The sequence below is a fragment of the Dermochelys coriacea genome, chromosome 12, assembly GCF_009764565.3.
Source record: "Dermochelys coriacea isolate rDerCor1 chromosome 12, rDerCor1.pri.v4, whole genome shotgun sequence".
Taxonomy (NCBI): domain Eukaryota; kingdom Metazoa; phylum Chordata; order Testudines; family Dermochelyidae; genus Dermochelys; species Dermochelys coriacea.
Window position 1 is genome coordinate 4131154 of NC_050079.1, and position 27625 is coordinate 4158778.

Sequence of the window (27625 nt, forward strand, 5' to 3'; positions counted from 1 at the left end):
GCTCGGCCCTGAGCCGGGGCAGGGAGACGCTGACCTTGGCCCCCCGGGGGGCGCAGGACAACCGGCCGCGCCATGGGCGGGAGGGCGCGTCTGCAACCCGCCAGCCCCCCCTGCCGGCCGGGCTGGACGCTGCACCCGACGGGCTCTGGCGAGATGCTGGGCTGGAGCCTCCTGCTGCTGCTGCTGGCGGCTTCCGTGGGGCGCAGCGAGGCGGCGGAGGATGGAGCAGTCAGTGCAGAGGTAGGGCCCCGTGGGTCTCGCTTACCTGGGTGAGCGTGGGGGCATGCCAGGGGGCAGCCCGGCCGTGCCCAGCCAAGGACCTCACTGGCATCGCGCTGGGCTGGGGGAGCCACCCTTGATTTGCCAGGCTGCGCACTTGAGGCTCGCCATGGCCTCGTGGCTTGGGTTTGTCGCTTCCCTAATAATTGTTCACCAGCAAAACAACCCGGCCGCTGCCCAGCCTAGCTTCTCCATGCGAGTGCTAGAGGGGCCGGGGCCTCGTGAGACTTGCCCTTTGGGCACCCTGCATGAGTAGGTTCTTCCCTTGCTTAGCCTGGAACCGTGCTTTAATAAAGGCACGCTTGTCTCCCCGGGCTCAGGGTGATTTGCCTGCACTTCTGCTTCGAACCTGCCTGTTGCTTTCACTCTGCCCGCTGACTAAAAAATCCCTTTGCAACGTGAGGGTGTGAGAGTACGGCTCCGCTTTCCAGCACCCCATGGCGATCCCGGGGGCGGCAAACTGGCCTTGCTCCCTTGAGGAGCTGCCATGGAGCCTGTCACTGAGTACTGGGCCAACACCAGGCCTGAAGTGGTCAATCGGGGCTGCAATGCCAGAGACTCGGGAGCAAGTAGACTTGTGAAAAATGCCTGTGGCTTTGAATAAAGAAGTGTGCAGGTTCCCGAGCTTGATTGGGTCTTGGTTCCACGGGAGTTTACACACAACCAGGCTAATGCGCTGCAGTGCACTGCCCCAACGTTGTATCTGTCACAGTCCCCTTCTCGAGCTCTGGTTTTGCCGTGTTAGAGGATCCCCTCTATATCTATGTGTGTGGTAACAACACACTTGGATCCTATCATCTCCATTATATGACGTAGCCACACGCAGGCACACGGACGGTATTACTTCTGCATGATTTTGGCTGGTGGCCCCTTTGGTCTCACTTGCTCCCCTCACCACCTTTGCACCAGCCATAGGTTGCTGTGTACAGTCTCTTCCCAGGCTCCTGTCTGTCCCAGGCTCCCTCATGGGAAAGCCGGAGGCTGCAGCACGGTGCTAGCTCAAGGGCATGGGTAGCTCCCTCTGTGGGGAGCGAGGGGAACGTGAGCTGGGAGTGATCTGATTGGCACAAGAAAATGCAACCTGCTTCAAGTACAGGTGTAGAGAGACAAGGGCACTGGCTGCTGCCCTGCAGGAGGCTAGAGGTCACACCTTGGTCTCTGCCTCTAGCTCCATTGGCACCTGATCTTGCAAGATGGTGGATGACCCCAGCTTCCCTAGGAGTGGAAGGCACTCGGCACCTTTCAGGACCAGGCTCTTGACTAGTACAGGCTGGGAATGCTACAGAAGCAGTGGGCCGTACTCCCAGCCTGAAGAGGAAGCTCTTTGTTGCTCATTGGGGACCTCTTCTGGCCGTTAGGAGAGGAGGTGTTGATGGGGCTCGGGAAGAGGATCTGTGCCACGTGGTGGAGACCAATTATATTATAATACGCCTTCACGGAAGCCATTTGGCCGTGAACCAGACCCACCTTCCTGGATTTAGTCTCTAGATGGTGTTTGGGTAAAATAGGACATGGCTGTTGATGAAAAGGAAACAAGTCCCCCACCTCCCTTGTTCTAGCTGGCTTTTATCATGGTAGTGTCTTGGCGTAGGCCCAGCACTGGGATAGCAGGGGGTGCTGTGGATGAGGACTGAAGTGCATTGCTGGATCTGTGAAAAGACCACAACTGAACTAGGAAGGGGCTGGCCAGTTGGGATGGAGGTGAAATGGTTGAACCTCAGCAGAAGGAGGAAGCTGCCTCTGTTAACAACGGCAGCCCAGTGGTTGTCTGCAGGGCAGTGTTCTGTTTTCTCCATTATCCCCATGTATATAATACAATTGAAGGAGGGTTGGTGCAGGCAGGATGTGTCGCTCCCTATTTATACTTGTGCAGTCCCTGCCCTCCCTCCCCACAAGCCGCAGGAGAGGTTCTCCCTGCCCAAGGAGCTCCGCTCTCTACCCGCCAGCACTGAAATGACACAGCCTGACAGAGCCAGCGATTGGAAACGAGGCAGGTGCCTCCTGCTGGATGCAGCGAACATTTTCACTAAGTCGCTCTGGTGCTGACACATTTCCATTCTGGACCCTGTGGCTCAAACAAAGAGACCAGGACAACTGTGGCAGCCGGTGGGTGTCTTGCTGTTGCGTTCAGGGGGAGCCTGATGAGGCTATAGGCTTATACAGGAGGGAAGTCCGTCTGAGTCTTGTAACGAGTGATGTATGGAGTAACACAGTAGAGTTGAGCGAGATGTTGCCACAGTTCAAGCCGTGGCTGACACATGGGGTGGGCTGTATGCCCCAGCAGTCACAAGGCTAATAAGGAAATAAGCAAGTGATTTATTTTTAAATTACAACTGACTGGTCCTGTAAGCAGAGTGGGTGGCTCATGCTGGGGTGGGGAATGGAAGGCAGAGCCTTTCACTGCTAGGGGATCTCCTCCCATCCAGCTGCAGGCCAAGGATGGGAGAGGCTGACCTGTGGTTCGGTGGCCTGTGTGACCGAGGTGGTAGTGCCGTCTTTCCAGTCCAGTACCTAATGACCAGGGGTCCCCCAGCACATTGGCTCCTTGGTGGCTGTTACGTCTGAGAGGCTGAGGATTGATTGGGCCTGCAAATGGAAATAGCCTGCCCTAAAAGGGGCCCCGTCCCCCTGCTGTTCAGGCTGGCGGTGAATTGCTGGGCTGGGGTGTGGCAGGAGACACTTCCACTGGCTCTGTGGATGCACAGAGGGGGCTTCAACCTGGCACTTTGCTCCCATCACTCGGAAGCAGCCTGGGTGGGGGAGGAAAACCCTCCGATGTCTGTGTAACACCAGGCCACCCCGCCTACTTTAGCGGGAGACTCCAAGCTTGGCGGGGTTGGATAAAGCAGATGGGGAGCCCAAGGAAGCAGAGGCCAGGTCCGTGTGAGGCGGGGGGGATTCGCATGGGTGTATATAGCCATTTCCCTTGCGAAGAGCATCTGTCTCGCTGCTGCCCTTGAGCCGTGTGTGGGGAGTGTAATGAGGGTCTGTGCAGGGAGATCACTGCCTCACGAACTGTCTGTCGAGTTTCATCTGGATGTTGCTTTCCCCCTGCTCCTGCCTGCTGGTCTGGCTGGGGCTCTGGTCTCACTGAGACTTCTGGGCCGGTGCTCCCCATCCCCTCCCCCAGCACCTCGGCTCTGCTTCCCAGCCACCAAACCCTGACCTGATGGTAACGGGCTGGGTAGGGCAGGGCAGGGAATTTCTACAGGGCTCTGGTTACAGAGCTAGATTTCCCCCTCTGCCCAACAGGCTCCTCCCACTGAGCCCTGCCTGGGCTGTGCAGCCCACTCTGGAAATGCAGAGGGCACGAACCCTGGCCTTACAGTGGGGACACTAAATGCTTAGGAGTCTGGACAGGATCCAGCATTAACTTGTGTGTGTATGCGTGTGCACGTTCAGATGGTTTGGCCAGGAATCGGCCAAATCTCTGCCTATCCTTTGGGCTGAACTCCGTGTGAACCCTGCAGGTTCCAGTTGGACTCGCTTCGCTCCTGTTGCTGGCAGGATCCCAGCTGTCAATATGTCACGGAGAAAGTGTTACTCCAGTTCCGCTGCCTTGTGGTGCTTGACAATGTGGCAAGGGTCAAGGGCATAGTGAGCCCATCTCCCCTCTTCCATCCCCGCTGCAGAGACAATGACTGTGTTCTGTAGTGCCACAGCAATATCCAGATCCCATGTGCCACCCACAATGGCTCTGGCACAAAACTCCTGCCATCTGGGAACTTTGGGAGACCTACTTTCAGGCAAGATAGCAACCCACATTTGAGAACATGATTAAAAGGTCACCTTGGCTGAACGGAGAGCCTGGCCCATTCAGTATTCCCAGTAGCTGGGTGCAGTGAGGGCTGATGAGTAGGAGATCTGTGGTGGGGTTAGAGGACATTGCAGGATGTGTCTGTCTTTGGAGTTTATAACCAATGATCTTTACTTTGGGGGGCTGGTTTTCTGAAAACTTGTATAAAAATGTCTAATTAGCATGCACAACTACAGTGATTGCAAATGCAAATTAGGTAGCTGCACAAGTACATGGTCATTGGCATACACCAGCATCGCGACGCTGTGCAATTGTGACTCATGCCCCTGTGCTCCAGTGGGCAAATTCATGTAATGCAAATGAAAGGAGCGTCTCAATTTCCACCCTTTACAACATCTTAAATAAACTATTACAGAAAAAGGGAAAAGCAAGCAACCTACTAACCTTACATCCACTTCCAGCCAACGAAAGGCAGCTCACAGCACGCAGTGAGCAAGATGCCCAGCAGGGGGCAGCAGACTGTAAAACTTTTTCATTCCTAGGACTGGCTTGAAAACCAACTGGAATTTCCGTGGGAGTTTACTAGAAACTAAGGTTCGATAAGGATCACAGGACACAGTGAGCATCAAAAAGTTGATGCGTTTTGTCAGATGGATTCAGGTGAACTGAAGGTTTCACTTATCTAGCGAGAGGCAGCGGATGGCAGAAAGCTCAGTGAAGACCAGGGGATTGCCTCTTTTGTTTTAGTACTGCACCTAGCACAGTGGGGTCTTGAGCCATGCCTGTGGCTCCTTGCTTCTGCTACAAAGTAAACTAATAATAAAGAGCTGCCTGATCATCAGGTCAGGACCCCTCCTTGGAAACGTTTACTGGTCTTGCGAGTATTTGCACTAGCCTCTAGAGTGCTTCTAGCCCTTGCACATAGTAAAGTGTTGGACATTAGAGTGTGGGTGTCCTTACAATGGGAGGTTTGTAATAGTTTTGTTGCTATGAAATGTTCATGGCTCAATCGTTTCAGAGAACTGAAAGGCAAGGATGGCACTCTAGAGGAGAAGGTGGTGGAGTGGGAGTGAAGCAATGTGAGCTGTAGTCCCAGCTTTGCTAGTAACTTGCTGTGTGACCTTGGGCAAGTCCCTTCGCTTCTCTGGGTCTCACTTTCCCCATCTGTCTTATCTACAATCGAGTGTAAGCTCTTCAGGCCAGAGGCTGTCTCACGATGGGTACAACACCTACCGCAATCAGGCAGCTAAAGACTGGGGTAATAATAATACATATCGTTCCACTGGGCTGTCGTCACCTAGCAGTGTTCCTGGGATGTTGTTCCCGTGCTTGGGAAGTTCCTGCTTCTACACTGATGCAGTGGTGAAAATATCCCACTTTGGGCAAAAAAGATAAACCAAGTCTGATCTCTTCTCCACTTGGTATTTCAGTATGTGCTAGGGAAGGCTTTACCATCCACACCCCCACTGGAACAAGCCCCTCCCCCTGGTTGAGTTTAAATGTTCATATGTATGCAAAAGCTACTCTCCCCATCCCCATGAGTATGGCAGGCAGGGTTACCTAGTGGTCACAACAGCATATGAGCAACAGGAGGCCTGCCACTGATTTACTGTGGGATGTTGCTCAAGCCCCTTCTGTGCCTTGCTTTCCCCATCTGTGAAATAGGGATAAACACCCACATTTGTGAAGTGCTTTGAGATCCTCATGTGATGGATACACACGCAGTGCAAAGTCAGGGGTGCCATTCAATGTAATGGATCCATTGCCTGGATTTTGCCCCAGCAGCCAGGTATTAGTAGTGAGTCTTTTGATAAGAGGCAGGCAGCCAGAATACAGGAGAATCAGGTCCTACCCCACTGGGCTGACCCGGAGAGACAGTACCCAACCCAACTCCCATTGGAGTTAGTGGGGCTCTGTAGGGCACTGCTCCTCTCAGAACCAGACCCCACATTAACTGGCCTTATAGCAGAGTCCATTTGTACCCCTCCCTACTGTGAGCATTTTCTCATCCAGGAACGTGGGGCCACCCATACCAGCTGAGGGATTGGACCCCCTCTTCCAGTGGAAATCAGTGGGAAATGGGCATCCAGATCCCCAGTGGCACAGCTCCGCCCTGGGGCCTCCTAACTTCAGCAATCATTTGCTTTGGAATACACCGCCCGCTGCTGGATTGTGCTCCAGAGTAGGAGTGTTTATAGTCTGTTATGTTTCTAGTCCTCACAATTACAGGGGAAACTTTAAAAATGCAAATGGAAAATAAACCACTGAAGTGCTGTCTGCCTGGGCCTGTAGTCAGCCTGAAACAGGAGCTCTGAGAGGTCAGAACATTTCAATCTGGGTGTTAACTCTAAAGCCTAGTGATGATAGTGTCACCATTGGATCTGTTTCACTAGTGATCATTTTAGCAGAAACATCCAGCTGAAGAGCTTACCCCTACTAAGCCAAACTGCCTCATACACCTCCCTTGGGCACTAAAAACCCCAGCTGCCCCTACCCCTGAGGCCAGCCCCCTCAGCATCCCCCTCACATCAATCCAAAAATTTGTAGCACGTTAAAAACTGAAATATGGAGATACATTCTATTTATTAAAAAGAAAAGGAGTACTTGTGGCACCTTAGAGACTAACAAATTTATTAGAGCATAAGCTTTCGTGAGCTTATGCTCTAATAAATTTGTTAGTCTCTAAGGTGCCACAAGTACTCCTTTTCTTTTTGCGAATACAGACTAACACAGCTGCTACTCTGAAACCATTCTATTTATTGTATTCCAATCTCAAAATAAGCAAGGAGCTACTGAAATTGATTCATATAATTCAATTTCAGATTTTAATTCATTCATACCCTACAATACTGAATATAAATGAAGCTTCCCCAGAATTTCCACCTCACCAGAGTGCCATTGAATCCAGGACCCCTGGGCAGAATTTAGCTGTGAAGCACACAGAGTGAAGATCTGTTAAGATCTGCCCAATGGATACTCACTCCTCGGCTCTTCCAGCAGACTCATCAAACGGCTGTACAAACCAGCTCTGAGCCAGTGGCTGCAAGAAATGAAATGTGAATGGGGACTCACCAGACTATCCAGTTAGCTTTCCATGGCTGTAGTGGGTCACTCAGTGGCATGTTAGCACTTACCCTGCTGGACCCTGGGCAGGGTTAGAGTCCTGTTTAAGAAGCTTTGCTTTTGACCTCCAGGTTTCATCCTTTTAGAAGGGTGGCATGAACCTCCTTGGCAGGGATGCAGGGAGTGTGGGGGAACCCGCAGGTATTTAAAGAAATACCCAAGCCCCAGGTATAAGCACATGCTCCATATCACAAAGGGATCTTCGTTAAATGAGGCATCCTAGAGCCTGGTGTGACAGGAGGCAGCTGCCACATACCGCAAGAGTCCTAGGGAGGAGTGTACTCCAGAGGGACTGATGTTCCTTAGCACAGTGATGGTTAGCAGGTGACATACAGCACTGGTCTCATGGTGCAGTGCTGTCGGGAGCAGATTACTAAGTGACCTTCTGGCCTCCGAGCCCGCTCTCTAGCTCAGCTGCAGTCCTTTTGGAGCCCCTGGGCACCTGTCCAGCGGCTGCTCCAGGCTTTCAGTAGCCTGCTTGGCCATGGATCTAACTGGTGGTGATCTGGGTCGTGCCAATGGCGTGGTCCCTCTGTGTGCTGGCAACTTAGCCAAAGGTTTAGCTTTTCTGCCCCGAAGGCCTATGATGGGGTGGAGCATACCTGCACTATGGGTCTCTGCCTCCCCCACCACTTGGCTCTGGGCCAAGCCAAGTCCTACACATCCTGGCAATGGTGTTCAAGTGAGATGGTGTTTCCGTTAGCCCAGCGGGGTCACCATTACTAGCTCCAGCGTGTAGCCTGATCAGCTGGCTGCTGTGCTGGGGAGATTGGCAAGGCCTGCAAGGAAGGGACCTTCCCAACTGCCAGGCCTTGAAGAGGCAAGAGAGCCCCTCTGCAGCCACCAGCCTCTGGGCTAGGCCTTCCCTTTGCAGCTAGCAGCCCCTGCCCTGTGTCCAAGTCTCTGCAGGGAGCCCCTGTGGAGCCAGGGCATCCCACCACACAGTGTTCACTGAACAGGAGCTGGATTCTGCAGCACTGCCTACCCCAACTCGTGGGGTGACGTCACCTCCCTCCCCATGGTTGGCTGTGTTGGTACCCAGGCAGTCAGACTCCATGATGACTGGAACGGTTTCCCTTGAGGTGGTCTTGTGGCTTGAGCGCTGCACTGCATTGAATTCTTGGCTTGTTCCCGCATACCCTGAGTGACCTTGGGCAAGTCATTTCAACTGTCTGTGCCTAAGCTCCCCAGCAGTAAAATGGGAACATGGGACTTTCCTTTGTCTGTTTCGATTGGAAGCAGGGACTCTCTCTCTCTCTCTCTATTGTACAGTACTTGGCACAAAGGGGCCCTGATCTCGGCAGGAATCTCTGGATACAAATTGTAATAGACCCCATGTGCCTGTAGATCAGATTGCTATGAATCAATTAGCAAATCCATTGATTTATTAAAAAAAAATAAAAATCTGTCGCTCCACTCTGAGTTAATCAGGGCTGGTATCAGTGTAAGAAAACAAACCACACAGGCTGCTGTATCTTCCTCATGCACGAAGAAACATGATCCCAGCTCTTAACAGGTTCCAAGAACCTCTCCCCAGCACATGCTCAGGGCTGGGGTTTCCAAGAGGCCTGACCCTGCCCTTGTTTGAGCAAGGCTACAAAGCACTCTGGGATCCTTTGCGTGACAGGGCCCATAAGTCATTATTGATTTGGAGCCGCTGCCAGGGAACTGTAACTGCGGCTAATGGAGCAGAGAGGAGATGTTGTAAGGGCCTGATCCTGAGAAGTGGTGAGGACCCACAGTGCCTTCAGTGGGAGACACACTGTGGTCAGGGCCTCTCAGCCCCCAGTCCAGCTCTGCGAGGGAGATGTTAAGGAAGCCAAGCTGTTTGGTGCTGGGGTGTCTCCAGTCAGGTCTGGGATGGGGGATGGGACACCTGCCTGGCTGGGCAATGGCTGGGGCAAGTGGACTGAAAGGAACTAGGCAAGAGCAGCCCACTCCCTGCCAAGCTATATCTATGGCTGTCTCCCATCACCATGCTCACAGTGATGGTGATACCAGCTGCAGCTTCTCCTGTCTCCTCCCCAGCCCCTGAAAACCAGATGCAATAGCCCAATGATCTGATCCAGTACAGCAGTCCACTCACCCGGCCGTTGCCCCGCCTGGCAGGCATTGGCCATTGTGGAGCAGGCAGCCAGCAATCCCATTCCTCTGTCCTGCTAGTGGTCAATCACTGTGCCTGGCTAACCGGCATCCCATCCTACAAGGGTTTGCCCATGACACACTAGGGACACTGGGGTTTTAGTCACTTCTAGGGGCAATTCTTTGTGCTGCACGTTCATTCGAGCAGGAGGCTGGGAATCAAGTGAGCTGGATTCTAGGCCAGAGTCTGCCACGAGTTTATTGTGTATCCATAGGCAATTCATTCCCCGTCTGGATGTCTGTTTCCCCAAATGTAAAACAAGACTCATGAGCCCTCTCTGTCTATCACTGAGGAGTGTGGATTCATTAGTTAGTTCACTAGTGACCTGCTAATTATTCGCAGTCGAAGCCAGCTCGCAAAGCCTCTTGCGCCAAGAGCAGATTTATCAACCAACAAAACACTATTCAAACAGGTGTTAGCAACGACCGCTCTGCTACGGCTCCCCACGCCTCAGCTCACCCTGCCCCACTGAATCCCAACAGACCCTGCTCGAGTGTGCGGGATAACATGGGAATGTCTCCCCCAGCTCCGGGATGTCCATTACTAATCAGTCATTCCAGTGCTTACTGCATGACAGAGATGCCTAAAGCACCTGGGATTGCCCCTCCAGGGAGAGATTTCTCACTTCACACAGCCCGAAATCTAGCCCACCCCTGGGATACTGAAGAAATAACACTGTGCCCTTCATGCACTCTAGCCGTGGCTTTCAAAGCACTTCCTAAGGGGTACTCGAGCCTCACAAATCTCCCCGAGGCAGACACAGCAGGTTAGATCCATCACACAGGTGGGGAAACTGAGGCACAGCGAGATTACGTGACTTGCTCATGGTCACGCAGTGAATCCGGGGCAGCAGTGGACTAGAATTTAGGAGCCTTAGCTTTCAGGTGTCTGAGAGCCCACTTGAGTCCACTGTCAGAGCACTGGAAACCTTCGCACAGCCAAGTAGCAAGAAAGGCTATAAGTGTAGCTATGTCTGTGCTGGCATGGAGATGCTTCACCACTAGAGGCAGTAAGGGTTGGTGAGGATCTCATGCCCTCGTGGCTTGTCTCCTACAAAAGCTCAATGCTCCCAAAAGGTGAGGGCTCCCATCAGATCCTGAGTTCAGGCTCCACACACAGGGCTTAGCTGATGACTGTAGTGTCTGGGTTTGGGTTTGTATCCGTGTCTATGGCTGCTTTCCCAGCTCCTTTCAGCGGCATTTATTTGGGGCCCATCACTTTGGTAGCTGGTGAAGTATTCAAGGAATCCTGCCCTGCATCAGCTGGGCCCCCTGGCTTAGAGGATTCACTGGAAGGCCACGTTCTCTGGGGTGACTTGTTGCTGTAAATGGTAGCCAAGTTCTCCGACAGCCATAGAACGGAAGGGGCGGGGCCTTGGCCCTTCGCTAGCCTGGCTGCCTGTGTGTGTGTGCCCCACAGTCGAGCTGTGGATTTGCACCAATTTGCACCCAGCTTCAGGCTTTGAACTGCTGGATGAGACCAAATTGTACGATCGCACGAGGGGGAGGTTAGAGGACAGAACTTCTGGCTACGTGTTGTAACTGCCCTGCGTCCCACTGGGCGGCATGAGGCCACTCTCGAACCCGAGGCTCTCCCCTTGCAGCACTGGGCACTGGCTGTCCATTGCTGGCAGGAAACAATGAGTTCTTCTCAAACCATCCCAGTGGGCCAGGGAAGAGCTGACTCTGCAAATTGGCTTATTCCACTCTCTCTCCTCCCAGCCCCTTTTAAGGAACCATCAGATCAATGACAGAACCCTGGCTGAATTAGCTCAAATGATTTTGCTTCAGGCAAGCAGCCAGGTATTTCACACAAAGAAACCATCTCCTTCCCTGATGCCTTCTTTATACCCATCCTTTCATCTCCGCAGCGCTGACTCCGTTTACCACACACGTATATCACAAGAAACTGAGCTAACAGGAAGCATCCGGTGGGAAAACAATCCCCTCCCGAACTTTCACTGGGCAGGTCTCCCTCTTGTTCTCCATACCCTTTCCCCCACTGTCATCTTCCCCTGGGTTTAACCTGGACTGTGAACTCCGCAGGGCAGGGATGGGGCTCTGATTTGCTTCCCACCCATAGACCCCAAAGCACTTTACAAAAGCAGCTATCACTGGCCTCATTGTACTGCTGAGGAAACTGAGGTAGCAAGGTGGGTGGGGTAATTTGTATGGGGGTGAGTGTCCCTCGCTGGGGGTGGATTTTCTTCAGTTCTGAAAAGCAGGCCTTAATGGGCCAGATTTTCAATTCACCTCCTCAAGCAATGGTCAGATTTCCAAAGCTCCTGGGCAAAGCCTGGCCCAAGGTCACATAGGGTATGTCTACACAGCAAAGAAAAATCCACAGCTGCTCCATGCTAACTGACTTGGGCTTGCTGGGCTCTGGGACCTTCCCACTGCACAGGGTCCTAGAGCCAGGACCCCAGCCCGAGCCCGGAAGTTTACACAGCAATGAAAGAGCCCCGCAGCCAGTCCCCAAGCCTGAGTCCACTGGCATGGGCCAGCGGCAGGTTTTTCTTTGCTGTGTGGACCTACCCCAAGGGAATCCACAGCAGGGCTAGGAATAGATCTCTGATCTCCCAAGCTAGTGCCTGATCCATGGACTATGCAGCCTCCCACCATTTAAACTGCCACGCTCACCTATAAAATAAAACACTGGTTTATCTCCTGCCTCACCCACGGGTTGACTGTTAATCTGCCTCTTCAGGATGCAGCCACCTTTGAAGTTCCCTGCGCTAACGAGGTGTTGCTTGCTAGGGCTTTGCAGTGCTCCCTTGTCTGCAGATGGCTTCTTGTGAGTGGCTTGGAGCCAAGTGAGAAATGAGGAAACGATAAGGTGAAAGGATATGGAAAGGGTCAGGAGTAACCAGCGCTAGTAACCTCCCGAGCCTCCCCTCCTACTGACCCTTCTCCAGTTGGATTTGCCAACTCCCTGGGCTATATTCCCGGCCAGCGTGCCGCCTCCGAGCTGATGCCCATATGCTGTTGCTTCCTGGCCTCTCCCTGGCCACATGATTGGCACAGTGCCCGGTTTTCCACCCTTCTCTGCCCATACGCAGCATCCCCCTCTCTGTGACGAGCATGTTGGTTGCCAGTTGTTGCTACCGTCCAGCAGGGTGGCCCAAGCTAGGATACGTGATCTCGGCTTGGGGAGGGATCGGTTCTGGCCAGAGGCCTGGCAGACCCACGTGTGCAAAAGGGAGGTTAAAAATAGCAGGTAAATAAAAGCGAAGGGATGGAAGAACAGGAGGGAGATCAAAGCCTTATTATCTGGCATGTAAACAGCCCCCCAGAGCCTCCTGGGCCTGGAATGTAAATAGCCCAGTTCCCTATTTATTTGTCCTTTGCTCAGAGCAGCAACAGTCAGGATCCTGGGCCTCTGGAGGCATCGGGGAAGCAGCAACCCCTTAATGCTAGAATTATTTATTTACATTACCTTGGTACCTCACAGCCCTGAGTGAGCTGAGGGCCCCCTTGTGCTAAGTGCTGTAGCTAGTCTCTGCCCCTTGTTACTCACACGGGGGCGGGGGGGGGGGTTGGATCTCCCACAGGTGGCTAGAAGGCAGCACGCAGCGCAAGTGGGAGCAGTTCCCAGCAGCGGGGCGCCCAGGCTTGTCCCAGCAGCGTGGGAGTAGCCAGCTAAACCGGACCCTTTGGAGCCTGATGCCTTGACCCCAGCAGTAAGCACACAAAGCCAGACCTTGCTGCTTCATAGAGGGACACGAGGGGGACTCTGAGAGGGGGAGAGGGGGCTGTTTCCCATGGGTCAGATTGGGAATGGGGCTGCGGAGACTTTCCCCTCCAGGGTAATGGTCTGATTCCAGACCAGGTCGGTAGCCACACAAAGGCCTGCGCTGGAGGTGGAAGGTTTGCCATTTTCTCCCCAGCCCACTGTGCCAGTCAGGCGCCCCGGATCATGGGCACGGGGAAGGCTCAGCGTGTGACCCTCATGCCTCCTTTGCAGGCCTGGCTCCGGCTCTACGGCTACCTCCCGCAGTCCAGCCGGCAGATGTCCACCATGCGCTCGGCGCAGATCCTGGCCTCCGCGCTCTCCAAGATGCAGAGGTTCTATGGGATCACGGTGACGGGCGTCCTGGACGAGGAGACCAAGCTGTGAGCGTCTGAAAGGGGGAGGAGTTAACTCCCTGCCACTTCCCTCCCGCCTGGGCCCTGGGACACTCCCAGGAGACACTGGCTGGACAATCCAGCACATCGGGGTGGGAGGGCCAGCCCAAAGCAGCCGCACAGAGCTCCAGGGTGCTGGAGGAGACAGAGCTGTCCTCCTCCCGTTACAGCCCCAAAGGGCCCCCAGCTCCCCACGCCCTTTCATCTCCCCAACCATAACAACCGCCTGACTCTCCCCAGTGCCAGGCATGCTCAGATGGTGCCCCCCACATCTAGCTTCTCACTGGGCTTCCCTGAGCCTAGGCTCTGGTCTTCTGCTGGGTGTTGAGCCCCCCTCCCCTCCATAGCCAGTGGTCCTGCCCCACCCCCTCCACCATGTTCTGCCTTGCAAGGCTGCCAGACACACGGCGTCCGAGCACTAGCACGAGCCCCATGCTCTCTGTCCTCATTCGGTGGCTGCTGTGCTCGGCTTCCCCCAGGTGGATGAAGCGGCCCCGCTGTGGTGTCCCGGATCAGTTTGGAGTCCAGATCAAAGCCAATATGCGGCGGAAGCGGTACGCGCTCACCGGGCGGCGCTGGAGCCAAACCCACCTGACCTTCAGGTATTGGCGCTCGGCCCGCTGGGCCTTGGCTTAGAGTGCCCTGCATCACCACTCGTGCCCTGCGTCCCCACTCGTGCAGCGCCGGGGGCTGCTCGGCCTCCCAGGCTGATAGTGCCAAATGCAGGATGCAGCAGGGGCAAAGAGCTCATCACCCGGGGCCTGACCCTCACTTACTCTAGTTTTACAAGGGTGTCATTCCATTGTCATTAGTGGAGCTACTCCTGATTTGCAGCAGGGGGAGCGGAGGAGGGTCATGCCCAGGGCACAACCCTCGGGTAGGGCAGCAGGGCTAGGGACCGGATCTGCTCTGCAGAGGGGCTGGGCTCCAGCAGCCATGCATCAGTCTACCAGGGCATTATTTCAGCTGAGCAGCATGTGCAGCAGACGGCCCATTGTCCGGGCCTTGCCGCAACAACAAGCCCCCCCACAACAACAACAAAACAAGCCCCCCCACCCCAGGCTCAGCGCTCGGTGCTAAACAGCTGCCATGTCTGCCTGCCCTGGTGCCGTGCCACTGTTACCTAACGAACGGCCTTGAGTTCTGCCATGTGTAACTCGCCTCGGGGCGAGCGCCTCGGCGGGTGGGAGTGGATGCAGCTCTGCTGGCCGTACTGGAGGTTGCCCATACGCTGGCTCTGGAGCAGCGCCACTAGCTTCCCTTCTTGGGATAGGGTTCTGCTGCTCGCTTCGCTCCCAACCCCCTCTGCCCCCCAGCCGGGAGAGGATGGTTATAAAACATGGGGCAGTGCTGTTAAAGAGATCCCAGGGCAGTAAAATGAAATGGGGCAGTAAAGGGATGCCTCAGGCCCCTTGCCAAGGCACCAACAAGACTCAAAGATGAGAGCCCCTAGGGAAGGGCAGGGCCCAGCACGCAGGGTATCATAAACCTTGATGTAACCCACTGGCCCAGTGTCTGTGTCCCTCCCCCTGCCCTACCCCGTGTGGCTGATCCAGAGAGAACTCCCTGCTCCTCTGCTGTGCACAGGGGATTTGGGGGCTTGCTCCTTCCCCACTGAAGACAATGGGACATTTGCCATTGACGTCAGTGGAAGTAGGCGCCGGCCCCCAGTGCTTAGCTAGGTCTGCGCATTGGAGCTGGAGATCCTGGCGTCAGTCCCTGCTGGAGAAAGGTTTGGATTATAATATGTTCTAATACATGAGTAATGCCCCGTGAAACCGTTTTTGGGTGGGATGTGAGCTTTCCCCCTGCAGGGTTCGCAGCCCAGATGTTGCTGCGTGGGGATAGTGCCAGTGAGCAAAAACTGACCTGAAACCAAAGTGAAACTAACTTGTCTGGTCCTTCTCCTGTCCCAGTTCCTCATGCCTCACAAGCGATCCCATGCTCACTCACCCCCCCACCCCCTGGTTTTGTGCCTCCAGCATCCAGAACTACACGGATAAGCTGGGGTGGTACCACTCGTATGAGGCCATTCGCCGAGCCTTCCGGGTGTGGGAGCAGGCAACGCCCCTTGTCTTCCAAGAGGTCCCCTACGATGACATTAGGCACAAGAGGAGGAAGGAGGCCGACATCATGGTGCTCTTCGCCTCCGGTTTCCACGGAGACAGCTCCCCCTTTGACGGCGTGGGGGGCTTCCTGGCCCACGCATATTTCCCTGGCCCCGGGATGGGAGGGGACACGCACTTTGACTCGGATGAGCCCTGGACACTGGAGAACACCGACGTGTCTGGTGAGACTGGCTGGCACCTTGGGAAGGCTGGTGACTGGGGCGGAGAGGGGGGAAAGGGACTTAGCGTGGGGAGGGTGAGTACCAGGTGGAATCCAGAAGGTTAAGAGATCACTGTGGGCTACAAGTACGTACATGGGGAAGAGATTTCCAGCAGTAACCGTCTCTTTAATCTAGCAGGAAAAGGCATAACAAGAAGCTGAAGCTAGACACGGTCAGGCTGGAATAAGGGGCAAGGTTTTAAGAATGAGGGTAATTAGCCATTGGAACAGGGAGGTCGTGGATTCTCCATCAGTTGAAGTCTTTAATTCAAGGTGGGATATGTGCCTAAAAGACCTGCTCTAGCTCAACCATAAGTTATGGGCTTGAGTCTGGACTCACTGGGTAGGGTTCTCTGGCCTGCGTTCTGCAGGAGGCAGGCTGGATGATCACAGCAGTCCCTTCTGGCTATAGCAGCTATAGTTAAGGCCGAGTTGAGTTTTACACTGGTGGGACTGTGGCTGGCAAGGCAGGAGGCAGCTGTCTCTTGCCCCCCAGCGTGGGCGCGATTCAGCGTGAGTTGAAGGCTGAAGGGGTTGCCGATGTGTTGGGTACACTGTCCAGCGTGAGTTTACTTGGTATGGTGAGTTGTCGTGATCACAAACACAGCCCCCTCTGGCGCATGGTCAGGGAGAACCGTGGGAGAGGTACTGGCTGGCCTAGATCATGGACAGAGAGCCCCTCGCTTGGCACAGGGAGATTTGGGGGAAAGGAAATGATTGCTAACCCCTTGGGTAGTGGGCTGCAGGAGACCCAGGGTTGGTGAGTGTCTTGGGGTCTCTCCACCCTGCTGGGGGCAGTCCCTGGGCTCGCAGCTTGGCTCCTGTCCGCGTCTGACAGTGCATTTCTCCCTCCCAGGCAACAATCTTTTCCTGGTGGCCATCCATGAGTTGGGGCACTCGCTGGGGCTGGAGCACTCCAGCAATCCCAGCGCCATCATGGCCCCCTTCTACCAGTGGATGGACACGGAGAATTTCCAGCTGCCCGAGGATGACCTCAAGGGCATCCAGCAGCTGTACGGTGAGCGGGGTCTCCGGCATGGGGGCTGGGCAGGGCGTGGAGCTTGGCCAGCCCAGCCCAGGTGTGTGTGTTGGGAAGTAGTGACAGGCAGGATCAAAGCCCCTTCCCCTCAACAAAGCATTAACCCTAAGCTGCTGCTGTTAACCCCTTCATAGCTGCTGAGCCACTGGTTTTCTGTACAGCATCGATCCAGGCAATGAGGCAGGTGCCCCTCCGCCCCTTCCTCAGACTTGCCCCCCGTATCACCAGAACCTGCTCTACAGCTCGAGCCATCCAGAGCAGCCTCCCGGTATCTGCCTGGAAGTGGCTGTCCCCCATGGCCCGGGCCCCTTCCCCTTGCTCCAGACTCCTGTCGCACCCTACCGAGAGGGTAGCTGTAGGGAGGACATCATCAAGGGCGTGGAGCATGGAGTCGGGGCTTCTTGCCCAGCGTTGCCTGTCCTTGCCCTTTGGGAACTGGACTGGAGTCTGGGAGCTGGCGGAGGGGCTAGGGAGACAGAGAAATGCTGCTCTGTCCCTTTCGCACCAGGCAGTAAGGAGTTAATGATTTGTCATTCTGCCCCCAAGCCAGGGGTGTTTCCAGGCACACAGCTGTAATATGTGGGGAACATCCGGTCCCCAGTCACAATAAAATCTAGGCACTACCCTGTCTAGTGAGTATCCTGCCCTGCTCGGGTTGTGTCATAGGCCCTGTACTGCTGAGAGCGATTCACCTGTAGCCATAGTGGCAGGGACCTGTCCTTTTGGAGTCATGAGTGTCGAAATCTCACCCCACTGACTCTGTGTAGCCCACAAAGTTGGGGGCACGGTATGGTGAGGCCCAGGTGCCTGCAGATTTGTACCAACACAGCATATTCGCTCCTGTCCAGCCCTTTCCAGACGGGTTAGACATTTGGGAGTGATTTCTCACTCCCCCTCCTCTTTCCCAGGTGCCCCTGATGGGCAGCCCCAGCCCACCCGGCCCCTCCCTACAGTGACTCCCCGCGGCCCCGGAAAGCCAGACCACAGACCCCCCAAGCCACCTCCCCCCGGTAAACCAGATCGGCCCCCGAAACCAGGCAACCCGGACCGGCCCAGAACCACCGCTCGGCCCGACCAGTACGGGCCCAACATCTGTGATGGGGAGTTCGACACCGTGGCTGTGCTGCGCGGGGAAATGTTTGTGTTTAAGGTACCAAGCACCATTTCTTCATCCTCCCCTGTGCCTCCCTCCTCCCTCCATTCCCCCGTCCCTTCCCAGACTCTGGTTATGGGACCAGGCACTGGCGGGCCACTTTCCCCACCTGCTGCCCCCTTCCCCGGCTGCCTGAGGGAGCCATGTCCCAGGCCTGCTGCCCCCTCCCCCGAGCCTGCACCCCACTGTGCTCCTCTGCTCTGTGCCTGCGGAGGGTCGAGGTGAGGAGACCTGCCCCAGGCCATCCTGCTGCTCAGCTGAGCCCGGGCCTGGCCCCCCTCTCGCAGGGGGCTGGGCAGGCTGTTTTCCTGGACTGTGCTGAGCATCAAGCCTGGTGGCCTCTTGTCTTAAAGGGCCGATGGTTCTGGAGGGTTCGCCATAACCGGGTGCTGGACAACTACCCCATGCCCATCGGGCACTTCTGGAGGGGCCTCCCCGGGGACATCGACGCCGCCTACGAGAGGCACGACGGCAAATTCGTGTTCTTCAAAGGTGAGAGACCAGGGGAGGGGCAGGGGCTTTCTGTGAATGCAGAGCTGGAGAGAGGGAGTGATCACTGCTCCCAGAGCTGGGCAGACTTACCCCACCCCCTGGCCAGTGCCCCTTAGACCTGCCCCACAGCGCCTGCCCCCTGCTGTCCCAGGCCTGGGCTCCCACCTCCTCGGCCAGTGCCCCTCAGTCCTGACCCACATCCCCTTCCCCCTGCTATCCCAGCCCTGGGCTCCCCACCCCCTCGGCCAGTGCCCCTCAGTTCTGACCCACATCCCCTGCCCCCTGCTGTCCCAGCCCTGGGCTCCCACTCCCTTGGCCAGTGCCCCTCAGTCCTCCCCCACATCTCCTGTCCCCTGCTATCCCAGCCCCAGGCTCCCCTCCCCGCCCCCTCGGCCAGTGCCCCCAGTGCTAACCCACAGCTCCTGCCCCCTGCTATCCCAGCCCTGGGCTCCCACACAGCGCAGCCAATGCTGGGGCAAAGGCTCAGGGCAGGGGGCAGCACCCAGCTCAGCCTGCCGGGGCCAAAGCTCTGGCTGGGGGAGGAGGAGCCCTGGGGGGTCGGCAGTGCAGCAGATGGATGGTGCCCAGCAGGGTGGTACTGCTGAGAGAGGCTGCAACTCAGAGGGAGAACGGGGGCGGGCGCTGAGACACGGGCGCTGAGACACAGGTGCTGAGCTTAGCCCAAGCGGTTTCTCGGCACCATAGCAGCGCATGGTCCCGGGTGCCTGGCCAGGAGGGCCCTTGGGCTCCAGCGTGCTGGGCTGGGTGGGGTGACTTGTCTCCTACATGCCACGTGGTCCATGGCCCTCCCACCATCTCAGCTTCCCCTTCCCTTCCCAGGGGATCGGTACTGGCTCTTCCGAGAGGCAAACCTGGAGCCTGGGTACCCGCAGCCCCTCACCAGCTATGGGCAGGGCATCCCCTACGACAAGATCGACACAGCCATCTGGTGGGAGCCCACAGGACACACTTTCTTCTTCCGCGGGGACAGGTGGGTTGGCCCAGCTGAGTGGGGGGCGCTGATGGGCCATGCGGGCGGACAGGGCTTCCTGTGGTCTAGGGCTCAGAGCAGGGACCTGGCTCTGGGGACCCCGGCTTCTATTTCCAGCTCTGCCACTGGGCATCCTTGGACCACGCTCTGTGCCTCAGTTTCTCCATCTGTCACATGGGGACAATGGGGGACACTCCCGATGGGATGCACTGAGTGTTGTTTATCATCCTGCTCCTCCCAGCCCCGCATGTAACCTCCCGAGCACTGGCCCTTCTGCCACTTCTCCCGAGAGACTTTTCTGCAGCCCTGTGGATTTCTCTGGGCGTGGGCCCTGGGCCCCAGCTACCTCCTCCCTTCACCTGGGGTGGCAGCCCTTCCCCAAGCTACCTGCGGGGGAGGGGGGATGTTGGAGCCGGGATGGGAAGCAGGAAATGTGGGGGGGAAGGGAGAGTTTTAAAGACAAGCCTCAGAAACCAGTCCTGCTCCGCCCTGACAGGGATCCGGGAAAAGAATGTCTCGCTCCCCCGGCACTTGGCTAGGGTTGAGTTGCCTTTGCCCTCCGGGAAGACAGAGTGAAAGTGGGAGGTGTTGGCACATCATGGCTCCCTCTGCTGCTGACCCCCCGCCAGCCCCCCAGCATCTCCCTACTCCGCAGCACTGCGGGACTCAAACCTATGGTGGGGGGGCGGTATCTGTGTGCCGCTCCAGCTGCTCGCTGTGGGCAGGATCCAGCAATCTTAGGGCATTGCGGCTGACGTACAGGACTGGGAGGCTGCGTTCTAGTCCCAGTTCTGCCACCGACTTTGGCAAGGCACTGCCTAGCTCTGTGCCTCAGTTTCCCCTCCCCGTGAAACGAGGGTGATGCTCCTGCTCCTTCCATGTCTGCACCATGCTGCGAGGTTCCAAAGGTATTGTCATGTGTGTCACTGAGCATCTGGTTGGACTGGGATGGGGGGGCAGCAGGAGTATCCCCCCCGCACTTCCTGTGATCTAAGCAGGCGGGACGCCCCCTGCTGATTCTAAGCCAGAGATGGCGCTGCCCTAGCCGTGCTCCAGCCTACCTGACCCTTTTCTGGCGGGGGGCTGCAGGGCCAGGGGCGGACACCTTTGAGCTGCCTGGGTGCCATCTGCTCACAGGGGCGTCCGTTCTCCTGCAGGTACTGGCGCTTTAATGAGGAGACCCACTCCGTGGATCCTGGCTACCCGAAGCTGATCACCGTCTGGGTGGGAATCCCTCCCACGCCCAAGGGGGCCTTCCTGAGCTCAGATGCCTGTGAGTGAGACGCTAGAGCCCTCCTGCAGGAGCCAGCTACCCCCTCTGTAGGAACCCCCTCCCCAGCGGGGAAATCGCCCAGCACTGCCCACCAGCTCCAGGATTAGACTCGGTGGGGCCGACCCACAGCTGACGATCTGGCCTGGGCACTCCAAGGATAATGATCACTGCCCCTTATGGCTCTTTCAGAAGGGGAGTGGGGGTGTTGCAATTCTGGCTGCAAAGATTACAGTGAGCAAAGCAGGGAGAGTCCCTTTCATCCCTGTATCTCTAACCTCCCAGCCCCTTGGCATCACCCCCTTCTGGCAAGGCCGTGGGAACCAGATGGGCCTGAGAACTTGGTCATTTCCCTGTCTCTGTACCCTGCCCTCTCTTCCCTCTCTCTCTGCCCTGCTTTGTATTATTATTGGTCGTCCCCCCTCCCCCCATCAGCTTGTTCAACTGCCCACCCAATCCTCCTGTGGAACCCACGGCAGATTGCAGTCTTCTGCTTGCCCTTGGTCCCACGTCGGCCTCTTGGCCTTTGTGCTTCTGACTCCTTTCCCTGTGTTCGCACTGGGGATGCTGCTTTTCAGCCTGGCTGCTGCCTGTTGTACACCTGGCTCCCCTAGGGTTACCTGGCTCCTGTACCAAAGGGTCACCGTAGCAGCAGCATTACACTGAGCCAGGTGCAGCGGGTGTGGGAATGGAGACTGGTGTCATCCCCTGAGCTTGCAGAGGGCACGGGACTTGTTCTCTCACCCCAGCAGAGCGCCTCGTTGGGAGTTACAGGAAGTCCAATTTCCTCTGCTCCGTTTCCCGGTCGCTGGCTCAGCCTAATGCCCATCTTCTGTTCTGTTCAGCAGGGCACTGAGCCACTAAGCTCCCTCGGGGCAGCGCTGAAGCAAAGGGAATTGTTTGTCCCTGGCGGGGAACAGACTCCCAGCAGCTGTTGCAAACAAAGTGCTCGTTCATACAGCGTGTAGTGGGATTCTGGATCCAGGAAGTGAGAGAGTCAGCTCCTGGGACTGGGTTTTAAAAAGAAGGGTGCTGAGTAATTAAATGATCCATTATATTTGCACTAGGAGAAATTGACTCTCATGCTTTAGGGCATCAGCCCATCACTGCAAGGGTCAGGAAGGAAACCCCCCTCAACGCACATCCTTCAGCATTGCACAATTAGCCAGGTGCATTGTCACCAGCTTTATTCTCCTTCCTCTGAAGCATCAGTTATTGGCTACCACCAGAAGCCAGGATACCAGACAAAATAGTCCAGTGGGCTGATCAGAGGTGTGGCAGCAGGCAGAATACCAGATAAGGGGGCAAGGCAGGGTGGGGTAGCAGAGAGGGTGTTTCTGGGGTGTGGCTGAGTGGTTAGCGGATCAGGTGGCTTTAACCTATTCTCATTGGCTCCCTTCCAGCGTACACCTATTTCTACAAAGGCACCAAGTACTGGAAGTTCGACAATGAGCGGTTGAAGACAGAGCCGGGGTACCCCAAGTCCATCCTACGGGACTTCATGGGCTGCCACGAGGCACTGGTGCCCGACCCCGACCCCGGGCACCGATGGCCTGACCTGGACAGACCTCCCTTCAACCCAGATGGCAGGGGCACCGGCGATGACCGGGAGAGGGACGAAGGGGAGGCCGAAGCACGCCCCGGCGACCGAGAGGAGCAGGAGGAAGAAGAGGAGGAGGACTACGGTGGCCCCACCCGGGGCAACGGCAATGACGTGGACATCGTGGTGCAGATAGACAAGTACACGCGGACCATGAGCATCATCATGGTGATGGTGCCCTTGGTGCTCCTGCTTTGTGTTCTGGGCCTCATCTACGCCATCATCCAGATGCACAGGAAGGGGGCCCCTCGGATGCTGCTCTACTGCAAACGCTCCTTGCAGGAGTGGGTCTGATCCTGGACCACCCCCATCCCATCCTGACCCCCACCCACCCCCCGATCCTCCTCTCCCACCACCATGGTGCTAACAAAGAAGCTTGAGAAGACGAAGCGCCCAGAGCCTTTCCTAGACTACTTACACCAAGATTTTGCACATTGAGTTGAATGCGCTCGGCCAGGCCTGCTTCCCCCTCGAGCATGTAGGAGACACCCCAGCACAGACTCCTCCGTGCCTGCAGCCACCCCCTGCCCTTCCTGTGCCTGGATCAAGGCGGCCTATGGCCCCCTCCCTGCTGGGGGAGAGGGGAGTTGCTCCCAGTGTTCCCGCTGGGCGAGGGAGACCATTTCCATGCTCTGCAGCCCCGATCTCTCATCACTACAGGGCTGGCATTGGGGATCAGCCATTTGCTGGGGGCCCCCATCTCTGCTTCAGAGAAGCACATGGGCTCCGAGCACTGAACCCCCCATGGGAGGGGACAGCTGGGTGGGTTTCCCTTATGGCACTCCTGGGCCATGGGGGTCTCCCCCCAGTCCTCAGATGCCACCTCCCTCGGCTGTGTTCTCGGCTCGGTGCCCAGCCACAGGCTCGGAGGGGCAGAACTCGAAATGCTTCTTCAGCTCGGCTCTTCCCCCAGGACTCAGCCCTCCTGGATGTTTCCCTTTGGTGCCCATCCACATGTCGTGCTTGTGTTGTCTGTGCCCCTCTGTGCTGCGTCCTGGCTGGGCCCATGGAGCAGAGGGAGGGGATCCCGGTCTGGATGGTTCACCCCTGACAGGTCACCAGTCTGGTCAATCCCAGGGGGATACGTCCCCCAGCCTGGGGGAAGGGAAGCCTTTTCCCGGCTGGCTTCTTGGCTCATCCAAGGCGGTTTGGCTCTGATGTCTGTTTCAGGGAGAGCCCTCGCAGCTCCCCTCCCTGTCTCCTCGCGTCGGTGGTCTTCGCAGCCCTGCTCCTCCCCGGGTCGGGTGAGCCAGCCACTCAGTGCACTGCCCTGGGGGAGTGGGGTGCCATATCCCCAGCCCCTCTTCTCGCTCGCCTGGTTCTAACATCTAGTGGCAGGTTTTCCCCACAAGCAGCGCGCTGGCTGCAGGGCCCAGGGGAGATGGCCTCTTCCAGGAGCTGCTGCCCATGGCCACCCTTGGGCTATGGACATCAGCTTTCCTCTGCTTTTCAATGCCAAGCTACAGAAAGGGGAGGGCAGTGGGGTAGTGAGGATGCACGTGCCAGCTGGAGAACTGGATTCCAATCCTGGCTCAGGTCACAGGTGACATGAGTTTAACGGCCTCAGCCTCGTGTCTAGCAAGGATTTTTAATGTGGACTGACCATGATTATACATCTGAGACCCAGTTTAGGCAGGATCCTGTGGCTAGAATAGCTGGGGGGGGCTGCAGGGCAGGACAGAAGGGCATTGGCTGAGCTGGATGGGGGCCCAGAACTGGAATAGTAGGGGGGGCTGCAGGGTATTGGCAGAGCTGAAGGTGCAAGAGAAGCCCGGTTCTGGCTGCTACTGCTGATTACCCAGGCACTGGTTGGTTTCCAAGGCGTGCTGAGCTGGGCTTTCTGGCCCAGGCAGACGGAGTGGAGGTGACATCACTGTGTTTATTTCCTGTTTAACTGTTTGCAGCTGGGAAACGAGGGGGGTAAGGAGCCTAAAGATAGCAGAGGTCTCTGGAACCTGCCCTGGGAAGGCTGGCCAGGAGCCGAGGGCCTGTGCTTTCTCCCAGCCCCAGCGTGATGCTGTTCGGTTCCCATGAGGGCCTCCATCTACTGGGAAGATGCTCTTAGGATGGAAGTCACCCTGTAGCTGCTTTTCATCCGCTTCCTTCTCCTCCGCACACCCACTTCCGAAACAAACCACAGCCTCCGGGGCCTGTGGGAAATGGGGCTGGGAAAGCAGCAAGCTCCGCCACCCAGCCCCCACCGCCCCAGAGCAGTGCGGGTGATCAGAGCCATGCCGGTGCTCTCGCCTGAGAGCGCCGTGCTCGGGGGGCGAGCCACTCTGGGGTGGGATGCAAGGGGGAATGTGCAGCTTAGAAACTCTGCCAAATAAAAGCGTTTGTGGGAGCCGAGGGACAGCCAGACACAGACTCACAGCTTGGGTGGAACAAAGCTCTGGCCATTGCAGAGCTGTTCAGTCTCTGGAGACGGGGCAGCAAGGCAGGAGAGATGCCTTCCCAGTTGGCCAGCAGCCTGGCAAACCCCAGATTAGCAGACACTACAGGTTCCTTGTAACTGCACCACAGAATTCGACTAGAGGTTGTGGCCTTATCAAGAATACCTCTTCCCGGAGACCTGGGATCCACCAGGAAAAGTTGCATATCAGGAACAAGGGGGCTCTGAACACCCAACTCCAGTGGGTGCAGCTGAGACCTTCTTGCCTTTCTGCTGATCTGGAGGGCAGCAACCGCTCTGCAGATCCTGCCCGTTCCTCCATTCTTGCACCAGACGTGCAGGCTTTCCCCTGCATGGGGAAATTGTCCCAACACTGCTGATGGGCGCAAGGTGGAGAAATGGGTGGGATTTCCAGTGGGTCCCTGATGCCTGTACTATGGGCCAGAACTGGCCTGGCCAAATCTCCCTTTTTTCATGGTTGAGTAAAATGGTGGTTTTGTTATCATGGTCAAGGATCAGCAAGTAACATTTGTGTCTGGGCAGGCCATTTCCATGGCAGTTTTGCACAGGCGAATGGGGTGCGTCTAGGCGGAGGGGAGCAGGGTTTGCTGCACACCACAGGGATGAATTGGCAGCTTGGGCTAAAGATTAAGAGCCAGCTCCTCACTGGCTGGAAATCAGCGTCTCTCCATTGACTTGGACGAGAGCCTCCGCTGGCGTAAATGGATGTGGCGTCACTGAAGTCAATGGACTAGATCCCCAGTTGGTGTAAACCAGTAAAGCCCCATTGGCTTCAGTGGAGCGATGCCAGTTTAGACCCGCTGAGGATCTGGCCCCATAGGTGTCCTTGCCTGCCCAACACTGAGCTGGAGGAGGGACGGCACCGCAGGGTCCCTGGGAGCCTGCCCCCTACCACGGTGCACGTATAGCACTGGCCTGTGCAAGGTCTCACTGCGTGGCTGGGGGCTAAGGGCTTGGTTCCAAACTGGTGCCTCTGGCAGGGCAGTTCACTCAGTGCCCCAGGGGGAAACTGTCCGGGATCCTGGAGGACTCCCTGAACCCTCCGACGGCAGCCTGGCTTGATTTGCAGGTGAGGACCATTGATGATATAGCACTCTAGATTCCCAGAGTCCCAGTCAGCAGAACCACTTGCTCTCTGTCGCCCCAGGGTGCTGCTGCCCTGTGGACACCTCAGATGATATTGCAAAGGCAGGCATTTCTCCCAGGACCTGGAGCTGCCAGGCGAGATCATTCTCAGCCCTCGGGATCGGGGGGAGTATCGCTGGAGTCCCCAGGAGCTTGGATCCCAAGAGCCGTCCTTGCTCAGTTCCCCTCCACCTACCCCCCTCCATGGGAAAGCCCAGGCTCCCAGCTTCCCCGTCAGTGACCATGTGGTCACCTTTGTTTGAAAAAAGCCTTTTGTTGGCTCCAGCCGCTTGTCTTTCCCAGTTGGAGCGTTCCCGGTGTTGATCAGCCAAAGTCATTCCCCTCTTTGAGCCCATCTGGAAGCTGGAGCTGGGCCGGGGCCAGGCACTCGCAGAACCCTTGGCTTTAACGAATGGAAAGTTGTTCCATTTTTAAGCGCACAGGTGTGTGCTGGAGAAAGTGCATTTTGGGCCAGGGCTGGCCCAGAGCCCAGCTGCCCCTTCGCTCTGCCTTGCGGCAGGAATTCCACACCCTGCCTTCCTGAAGGCGGCTCGGCTCCCCTGGAGCAGCGTGTCGTCCCCCCCCCCAGTGCATGTGCCCCAGGGGAGCTTTTCATCTCGCTGACCCTGCTGATAGGACCCTGCAGGGGTGAGCTCACCATGGCGTGAGACCGCTGGGCCCCTCCACGCCAACCCCTGCTTGGGAAGGGCCCCAGAGCGACGTCTAGCTCAGTTGTGCAGTGTTAGCAAGGCAGGCCGGGGTTAGGTTCCCACGGCTGTCAGACCCTGAGCCTCAGAGGAATTTAGGTGCCTAACTTCCAGGATCTAGGCCTCAGCTCCAACATGCCCCACTGAATGTGAGCCTGAGGCTCCCTAGCAGGGCGCAGGGCCCCAACGCTTGAGGTGGTGACCCCCCCATTCCCTAGGTAGGTTGCCTCTGAGGAGGGGCTGTTCCTGTGGCCTGACAGCTCTCCCCACCCCATGTCTCTCTCTGTTCCCGCATCTCGTCCATGCCCCCATCAGCACGGGGGAAGGGGACTGGATCGGAGGGTAACTAACCCTGAGCACCTCGGCTCTGTGCCGGCAGGTATGGCGGAGAACTGGGGCCCCGGCAGTAGCGCCAGAGGCCATGTCCCACAGGCATGGAGGCTCACGGTGACATCCCGCCAGGCCCTGCCCTATCCCTTGTGTCTGTCTGTGTCTCTCGTGTGTGCACGTGTGTTTGGTTTTTTTTTAACGTCCATGCTGGTCATGTTTAACTGCTACACAATAAATCCTACCAAACCAGCTGTGGGCCGCTGTCTCATGCGTTCCCTGGCCCGGCTCCCTCCCCAGCCTGCCCTTAGCATGAGTCCATTAAGCCCAGGAGCAATTTGCTGCAGTTCCACTCACTTGCCTCTTGCTGCACCCCTCTACCCTGGGGACTGCGGTGGCCCTGCCCTGGTGCTAGCACCTGCTGATCCATTTTAGCAGGTTCCTGGGTGCTCTGCAACTTACAAGGTGAGGGCCCTGGGGGGGGACTGGAGCCGCTGCCCAGCCTGAGTTGGGCAGGACCAGGCAGTGCCATGGAGATAGTAAGAGTCCACTCTGCCGTGGAGCTGCGGCTGGGCACCAGGCCTCCCTCACAATCGGGGCGTGGATGAGGTTGGGACTGGGTCCCAGGGCTCGGGGAGAGCTGCTGCTGACAGCTATTGCTACAGCAAATACCCCTCTGTCTCCTTCATCCTGATTCATGGCACCCAAGCTGCCCCTCCAGCCTTTGAATACCTTCCTGAAGGAGCCAGTCTTT

The 27625-nt window shown here is 56.8% G+C and overlaps 1 protein-coding gene across 1 annotated transcript; it reads left to right on the forward strand.

Annotated features, from left to right (window-relative positions):
- On the forward strand, positions 1–27625 carry MMP15 (matrix metallopeptidase 15). The gene is made up of 10 exons (XM_038368747.2): positions 1–240; positions 13266–13414; positions 13906–14028; positions 15409–15716; positions 16611–16772; positions 17702–17943; positions 18300–18438; positions 19279–19429; positions 20587–20702; positions 22103–27625. Exons 1-10 carry the CDS (start codon positions 73–75, stop codon positions 22591–22593), a joined length of 2049 nt encoding a protein of 682 aa, XP_038224675.1. The 5' UTR covers positions 1–72; the 3' UTR covers positions 22594–27625.